The 8,928-nt window shown below is 36.4% G+C and overlaps 1 protein-coding gene across 1 annotated transcript in view; it reads right to left on the bottom strand.

The window, feature by feature from the left end:
• Positions 1-580: 580 nt before the first annotated feature.
• The window catches only part of TRAT1 (T cell receptor associated transmembrane adaptor 1), a 36,963-nt gene continuing 28,615 nt past the window's right edge, over positions 581-8,928 (bottom strand). Inside the window, exons 5-6 of the mRNA XM_072743492.1 lie at positions 8,026-8,114; positions 581-3,251 (exon numbers count right to left, since the gene is read on the bottom strand). Coding sequence (XP_072599593.1) covers positions 2,994-3,251; positions 8,026-8,114 — 347 coding nt within the window. The 3' untranslated portion in view covers positions 581-2,993. The remainder of the gene's footprint in view (positions 3,252-8,025; positions 8,115-8,928) is intronic.

Raw genomic sequence — 8,928 nt, 5'->3', positions numbered from 1 at the left:
CTTGTAATGTTCAGATATCAACTAATATAGAAGTCATAAAAAGGGAAAAATGAGTGAAGAATAGATGAGAAAAATAGAAAACAGAGACCAAAAGTATTGGTTTAAACCCAATCATATCAATAACTGCATTAAATAAGAATGGTCCAAACACCCTAATTAAATGGCAGAGATTTTCAGATTGGATTAGAAAAGCAAAACAAACTCTATGCTGCCTATAAAAATGCATTTTAAATAGAGAGGATATAAAAGACTTGAGTAACTCTATCAACCAAATTAACTAATGGCATTTAAAGAATATTCTAACCAACAAAAATAGACTATGCATTCTTTTCAAGTGCATATCATCATTCACTGAGATAGACTATATTCTGGGCATTAAAGGAAGGCTCAATAAATTTAAAAGGATTCAAGTCATGTTTTCTTACTACAATGGAGTTAAATTAGACATCAATAACAAAAAGAGATCTGGAAATTCTTAAAATACTTGGATACTAAGTAACACACTTCTAAATAACCCATGGGCCAAAGAAGAAATCAAACGGAAAGTAGAAATATTTGAAATAAATAAAAACACAATATATCAAAATTTGTGGGAGATTTATAAGACCAAATACCTAGTTTAGACAAGAAGAAAGGTCTCATTACTGACCTGCTTTCACTTTAGGAAGCTAAAAAAAGAAAACACACAGATGAAAACACATTGGTCAGAAAAAATAATATAGATCAGAGGGCAAAATAATGAAACAAAAATATAAAAACAATCGAAAAATTATGTGAATGGTAACTGGTTATTTGAGAAAATCAATAAAATTGATAAATCTCTATCTAGACAAAGTGGGGGGGGGACAAATTCCCAGTATCAAAGAGAGGTTAAATCATTAGATTCTACAGATATTAAAAGAACAATATGGGGATATTTCAAACAACTTTATGCCAAGAAATTTAACTGCTCAGATGAGAGGGATACGGTCCTCAAAAGATGCAAACTACATCATTCACTCAACAGGAAATAGATAACTTGAATAGTCTTTTCTCTATTAGGAAATTTACATTTGTAGTTAAAAACCTTCCAAATTATCAGTCATCGAGTACATTTGAGTAGAATTCAAATGATATAAACCAGAGGCAAAAAATTCAAATATCTTTAGGAGCCAGTGTAAGTGAATGATGTAGATTAGTTACAGGAAGAAGTAACTGCCAAAAATACAATCAAACTTTATTTTTACTGAACCACAGTATGTATAAAAAAGTAACACAAATGCACATAATAGTGAAGATTTTGAAAATTTCAAGTCAATATATAATTAATTATTATTTCTATGTTTTTATGTTCTTTTCTAAAATCAGGGATCTGGTTCTTTTTTCCTGCCCTTAGATATTAAAATTTTTTGGAATTTTTTATGGCATTGTAAACTTCAAATATTTTACTTTAGCATTGGCATTTAATTTTATGCCAGTTCATAATGGAAAAACGATTATTGACAGAAGTTGGTACTTCCAAATGTGGATAGAGTTCTTCCTTCTTCTCTCTTCAGGTGGATGGCTCCTCATTGTTCAATTCTCAGAATTAAAATGTTCTCCTCAGAGATGCCCTTCTCCCCATTATTGTTTCTCATTCTTCCATTTTCTTAATTGTATTTTTTCCCTAGTACTTATACTTTATTAAACCGAGACTCATCTTTTCTACACATTTCTAGCTCCATGGGGGCAGTGTCTACCTTGTTTTACCTCTGTTTTCCTCGTACACCAGTGTCTAAGTTAGTGCCTACACTGTGCTAGGAGCTCCACAAGGAACTAAAGAAAGAATGAGTAAAATCCACTAAGTCCTGATTAGAGAGCAGGACTACAGCTCCCATGTACATTTTCTTTGGTTAGTGATGACTTGAGACTCAACCAAACTCCTCTTTCAAGTGGAGGAAGGTAACAGAAAGATTTGTTTTTAAATAACTTCTTGGAGGGCAGTTTAGGAATTGAAATTGGACACATATTCTGACCTACTCATGACCTTTTAGAAGTATATCCTATGGAGATTCACTATGCACATGTTTTAAAGCAGCAATTCCTTTCCTAGGCATCTAGCCTCAATAAGTCATGTAAGTACTCAAACGTGTGGAAATGCATTCTCATTGCAATATTATTTGTAAAAGTGAAAAACAGAACTTGGAAGTAAGCTAAATGTACTTTCAAATTATTTGAATAAATTCTATGTAGTTATCAGTGAGATGCTATGCAGTCATTAAAATTATAGTATGTAACTCTACTTAGTTAAAGAAACAAGGAAAATAAGTCCCCAGTATATTAAGTGAAAAAATTTGAATAATATGTATAAATTTATTTTTTTGGTAAAAAAGAAAGAGACAACCCATGTGTGTACATATGGAAAGTTGCTCATAGTGATTATCTCTAGCAAGTGGAATATCCAAATCCTTTTTTATTTTTATTGTTATAAGGAGCACGTATTAACTTTATAATAAATTTTTAAAGTAATAAAGATACTTCCATTTGGAAACAATACTTCTTAATTCCTCTTCTAGTAGGGATATATTTAATGTCTCATGTCTTTCAATTAGAAATTTCTTTCAATTAGGGGGTGTTTCATATCAATGAAAAATGAAAGATGTTTTTTTAAGAGTGGCTTTTATTTTTCTTTCAACATGTTCTAGAAGATACTTATGCTTAAAACATTTGTTTTATCTGAGTATTAAGTATTGTTGGTGAATTTGTGACTTCGTAATTAGGCTCAATTTGCGACCTTGAAATATTTCATTTTACATTTTACTACTAGGCATGTGTTAAGCAAATCTAAACAACTAATTTTCATGCCATTACATTTGGTGTGCAAGAACCTAAGCTCTGGATGAGAGATAAGCCACCATCCCCCTAACGAACGATTTAGATCGTCACCCTCCCATACCATGTTGTGCCGTATACGGATTTTGTTTTCTTTAACATCTCCAATAAGAGCCAGGTTATTGAGCTAGGTCACAGTCCAGCTAGTTTATAGATTCTTTCTTTGCACGAATCAATCCAAACAGTCTGATGGGATCATCATGAACATTTTCCTCTATTTCCTGGTTCTCAAGTGGGAAACTCTTTACCAAAGTGGTCTTAGAGAGGCTGACATCCTCTGCATGTAACTGCTCATCTTCATCCTTATCTAACACATAATTATTCTGTTTCTTGGGCTTCCTGTGCTTCTCCTCACAGTTGTGATCCAGCGAGGCATAGAATACCTGTGCTTCCTCGGATGCCTAAAAAAGAAAGGCATGTTAATTTCCATTGTTATATCATTCCTTAACTTTGATGACTTCTGGGAATTTCTAAGGTCTATGAAAAACAAGCAGCTTGTTTTCTGCACTTTGGCTACCTTGTTTTGCCAAATTTGTCCGGTCGGATGTGACAGCACAAAACAACAGCTAACTCAAGACTTTTGAGTAGAAAAACACTTCAATGAAATTTTTGCGTATTTTGATTTCTTTCTTGTACACAAAATATACACGAACATTTTGGGTGGACTCTCACGTGCCTCTCCCTCTGCCTTCACCTGATGTAGCTTTTGTGCTGCTTTTACCAAGTGACAATATTCCAATTTGTTAAGCTGGGCACAAGCACGATAGGAAGGAAGGCAATGAATATCAAAATCTACCTTATATACATTTAATAACTGGTCATTTGATGGTACACACAAAAGTCCCCAATTTTTCTACATTTTTGAGGTTTGGGAGTATCAATTATAAAGATTCAGATGACAGTATCCATTTATGTGACCAGCATCTGGCAAGAATTCTACTTTCCATCTCCCTCCCATGATTTCCTTCTCGCCTGCCTGTCTGCAGGTTCCCTCTGAGCTCATTACAGGTTGGCCTGGAGATCTTCGTTTGCACCCAGGAGGGAGGGTGTGCTGGGCCTTGGCCTAGAGCCGAGTCAATACTAGAATAAGGACAGGAGACAAAGGAAGCCTGGGGAACCAGTAGGCTTGAAGGCAACACCTTGAATTTGGTGTGGGAAAGCCTCGCCTTGAATCCTGGCTCTGTAACGTACTTATCGTGGGACCTTGGGCAATTTTGAAAAATGACTTTGAGCCTCAATCTTCTCACTTATCAGTTGAGGGTACCTATCTTCTAGTGTTAGGAATAAGTAGAGATAATATAGGTGGAAGCTATAATCATTGCCCAAAGATAAATTGGGGGATTATAGTCATTAGAAGTTGTAGGCTAAAACTTTACGACAGCTATTGAATAAACCAAAGGATTCACCCTTAAGAGCAGGCCCCAATTATATCAATTTGTGGGGGGCATGGACTAGGGAAGCAACAATGAGGTTAACAGAACTTCTAATGCATCAGTAAGCATCTCCCTGTTGCCCTCGTTTGCATGCTAAGAGTTACCTGTCTTAATATTTGCTACCAGGTGGAAGAGATGGTCCTATTTACAACCTCTCTGGTGTCTTGTCTTTATTTTCCCTAAAATAATCATTTCGGGGAAATTGCAATAGCTGCCTCACTGGTATCCTTGCTCCACTCTCTTCCCTTTGCCAATTAGCCTGGCTGTGGTCTTCAGATTATCTTCCTAAGCCACAACTTCGATAGTTTTGCCATCCTGTCTGCAAAAATTTAGCGTACAAAATCTGAGTTTCATATTCTGACATCTAAGGTCACCTTTTTTTATTTTGATCCTGCTACTCCCTCTCCCCCGGCCCCCTAAACTGTATTCCAGACAAGCGGGACAATTCACTGCTTCCCACACACACACCATCTACTTCTGCCTGCTTTGCCTTTGCCCAGACAGACAGAGAAGGAGATTCAAAAATAACTAGAAGGCACTCAGTGATACAAAGGGATGGATATCTTTTTTGTCTGTCCAGCACTTTGTTCCCTTTTTTCTTTGATAAATTCTCCTTTTTATTTTGGGAAATCCTTCTGCTCTGAGTCCTGGAGAGGCTGCCAATTACAGTCCTGTACCCCAAGCCTAGCACGGAACTAAATATGTGACTCAGGCTAGAACCAACCATACCACCCATTTCCTTGGCAAAACAAGTTGGTCCAGGAATGGACATGTGAAGGATGCCTGGGTGGCACAGTGGTTGAGCATCTGCCTTTGGCTCAGGGTATGATCTCAGGGTCCTGAGATCGAGTCCCACTTCGGGCTCCCCGCAGGGAGCCTGCCTCTCCCTCTGCCTATGTCTCTGCCTCTCTCTCTGTGTCTCTCATGAATAAATAAATAAAGTCTCTTTTTTTAAAAAAAAGAATGGACATGTGACTTAAGCAGAGCCAATTATATGGCATCTTTGGAATTGATGTACAGATGTAGGAAAATGTGTTTTTCCTTGGCACTGGGAGGAAGAAAATCTGGGTCCATTCGTGGCTTGCCCAGCCTCCACAGAAGGGTCCATTGGTAATAGAAGAGAAGGAATTCATTAAGCAGGAGAAGCAGGGAGGAGAAATGGAGAGAGCCCTCATATTCAGTCATCTCAAAAACAAAATACACCCTTCCATCTTCCAGTTATAGGAGGCAATAATTTCCCTTTTTTGCTAACGTGGTTTGAATCTGGTTTCTCTAATTATAACTATAAGCAATTCAAATAACATATGTTTGGTCAACAGTTGGTCGACTTTATCAAGTGCTTCAGAATTCAAAGAATGTAAATTCTGAGAAAGTATCACAGATTGTACATAAAGAGTCCCTTGTGACCTCCAGAGCGTGGTTTCCTTTGAGTGTATGGGGTGAAAAAAATATTGCCAGTAGTAAAAGAATGTGTATCTATGGAAACAGTAGAGGAAAGTAAGAATCGCTTTAGGAATTAGGGAGAAATACAGGTAGAAGGTGAATTTTGTTGTTTTGTTTGTTTTTATTTTTATATATCCGGGTGATTTGTGCATATTGGTAGGTAGTGATGGTTCTTTAAAGAAAAAATGGAAAATTGAGACAAATGAAATAATTGAAGGTACAAGACCTTGAAAGAAATAGAAGAAATGATGAAAAGCATAAGTAGGGTATTGGCTTTGGAAAGGAGAGCGGATACTTCAGACATAGGAGGAAAATGCAAGATCAGTGGGAGACTGTGACATCGAGGGGAGCAAGCTCACACTGGTGTCCCTCATTTGTATTACAATATAGGAATTTTGTGGACTCATTTTATTATTAGGTTTCCTGATGACGTCTTGCTAGTTAATGGTAGATATTGAAATTATAATTTCTGAACTGTACACACCATTTTTAAAGGGCAAGAAGCTTATTTCTTTTTCCAAGAAACAGACACTTTATCCATAAAGGTTTCTGCATAATATTGTAGACTACTTTTGTAATTGGCCAACGTAAGTATTGTAGCAGCAAACCGGGTAGTGGCTTTCATGATAATGATCATTCTAATAAATGGAATTAAGCAAATATAAAGAAATTACGTTTAATTTGTGGAACTAAATTTGTGAGAAGGATATAATAGAATAAAGGCTAATCTCCTTAGAAGTGTCTTTAAATACATAATTTATAAAATAACAGGCTTTTAAAGACATTTAAAGCTTTGCATAATTTCCACTTGAGTAAAAACCAGATGTACCACAATTCATATGTACTAAATAGTAACTTTTATTATCAATTTTAAGTGCCTTTGCAATTAAGGTGCGGTGCATCTCTACATTTTAGATGGTGTGGTTATATTTTAACTTTCTCTAAGAAGTTTTCTTTTTATTGTCCTGGATTTAGCAGGTCATATGAGAACATGCAGGTTTATATATCTTTTATCTAAAAAAAATTTTAGCACTAATTGAACAGCAGGTGACAGATTTGTGCATCAGAAAGTGACTTCATATTCTGCTTAAACCTTACCACATCTTGGTTTCTTAAAAACTTCAAGAATTCTGATTTTTTGGTGGACTCATATAAAGGAAAAGAGAAAAATTCTATCTTAATGGAACTTTTCAAGATGTGACCCATCTTAGGGAGGAGAATATTTTTTGTAAGACAGAACTAAGTTTAGCTTCTCTTTCTACTTAGTACTTGAGTGCATTAGGGCAAGTTTTTCATCCTTCTCAGGTCTCTGTCAAATGGAAGAAATAATGCTGTTTCCTTCATAAAACTCTAAGACAATAATACATGTAAAGCAATACGACAAGTCCTGACACAAATGACTGCAGAGGAAATGCTGGCTGGCCCTGTGACTGTTTTGAGGGGTAGCAAGAGAACACGTAATTGAAGGGACAAGATCTTTTAACTGAAATGTATAACATTTCAGGAGCGTGTAGATGAAGAATTGTGCATGGCTTCTGATGATGTCAGTGCTATGTCTGAGGATGTTGAACTGATTTTGGTAGGAAAAGGAAAAACTATTTCTTCTTGAGTTTTTATATGTTTCCACTTACATTTATATCCTATTTAACCCTACACGAGTCATGTGAAAATCTCTTGCCATCAGCCCACAGCCATAGAGCTGTGTTAAAATTTACACTCATTTGCCTTATAAAATAAAAGTATGCTCTTTTATATCCAGCTAATTTATCTTTTAACTGAAGCATTTTCTCTTTCACCCACCCCACTCTCTCCCATTCTCTCTCTCTGTCTCTCTTTCTCTCCTCCATTTCTATCACTCTCCCTCATTCTCTAAGGCACAACTTTCTCTTTCTCTCCTTCCCTCTCCCCTCCTCCCCCTGTCCCCATAAATTCCTAGCATCTAGGTCTTATGAGCATTATATACATGTCACCTTTTATGTTTATTTTTGTGAGTTACATAATTTTTTTCAACCTGAAAGAAAAAAGCTTAATTGGTTAATAATAGCATCCAGTTGTTTCCTTCAGTCTATTGCCTTTGTAATGGTACACAATTTTGACTTTTTGAGTGTGGTAAACTGTACTGTTTATTTGCCTTTGAGGTTCCCTTTAGAGCTCAGGTCCCAGAACTTGACAATATTTGGCCTGTAAAATCGCAGGCTTCAGATGTGAATCAGAATGTGCTGCTCTTATATTCTTGAAACATGCAGCTGTGCTGTGATCTAGGCTGAGCTTGACCCCTAATACAGACAATAAAACTCACCTGTGTAGGCAGGGTGGCTCCTTGCAGTTCATTTGTACATCTCTCTGGTCGGGCTTTCATTTGTTCATAGCAATTTTCATCCACTGGTTCTTGGAGATGAAAAGATCATGATTTACAATGGAAAAATGAAAAATGCTGGCACAAATAAAAATACATGACCCCAAAAACACAGCTGTAAATATGAAGCCCCCAAGGGTCTTTCAACTTGTATTTTTTGTGGAGATGCAAAAGAAAAAAAAAAAAGGATGCACAAACAATTTTATGCATATCAGAATGTGAAGAAGTCTTTTGACCCACAGCATCACTTGGGATAAAGACTAGATCATATTAGTTTATGCCATTGCAGGATATAACAGGCTCATCTCAAGCTTCCACTGGATGTTACAGAGATCCCATGTTTTCTTTTCTATTTAGGTATGATTGCAAGTGATGCAGGGGGCCACAGCATAGTGTGCATGCACTGATGATTGCAATTTGGTCATTTTTTCCATGAGTAAGAAATTTTATTCAGAGGTATATAAACACTTATGTCCTATTTTTGAAAAAGAATGTTTAGATTATATTTTTTGTCTCAGAAATCAGTGATAGCACAGCCAGGCTGTTTTGAGGATCTAGAGCTCTGTAATGCTGATCCTAATTACTTAGAGTTTTTGTGCAGTGTCTGATACCCAGAAGATAAGCAGACATTTTATCCCATAGGGACATGCTTATTATATCATCCTTCCCTTCCCTCCGCCTCCCCCCTGCCCCAGATATGCCTGTTTGAAAGGGAGAAGAAAGAGAGAAAGTGACTTGTAGGATGGCCAGTCCACTTGGCAGAAATGTGGATTGCACTAACTTGATCCATAGAAAAAAGATATATTTACTGCAATGCAAGTTATCTTATAATCAATCATTCAACCC

This window comes from Vulpes vulpes, chromosome 1, assembly GCF_048418805.1.
Source record: "Vulpes vulpes isolate BD-2025 chromosome 1, VulVul3, whole genome shotgun sequence".
NCBI lineage: Eukaryota > Metazoa > Chordata > Mammalia > Carnivora > Canidae > Vulpes > Vulpes vulpes.
Note: the sequence above shows the minus strand (reverse complement) of the source record. Positions and strands in the feature narration are given on the sequence as shown.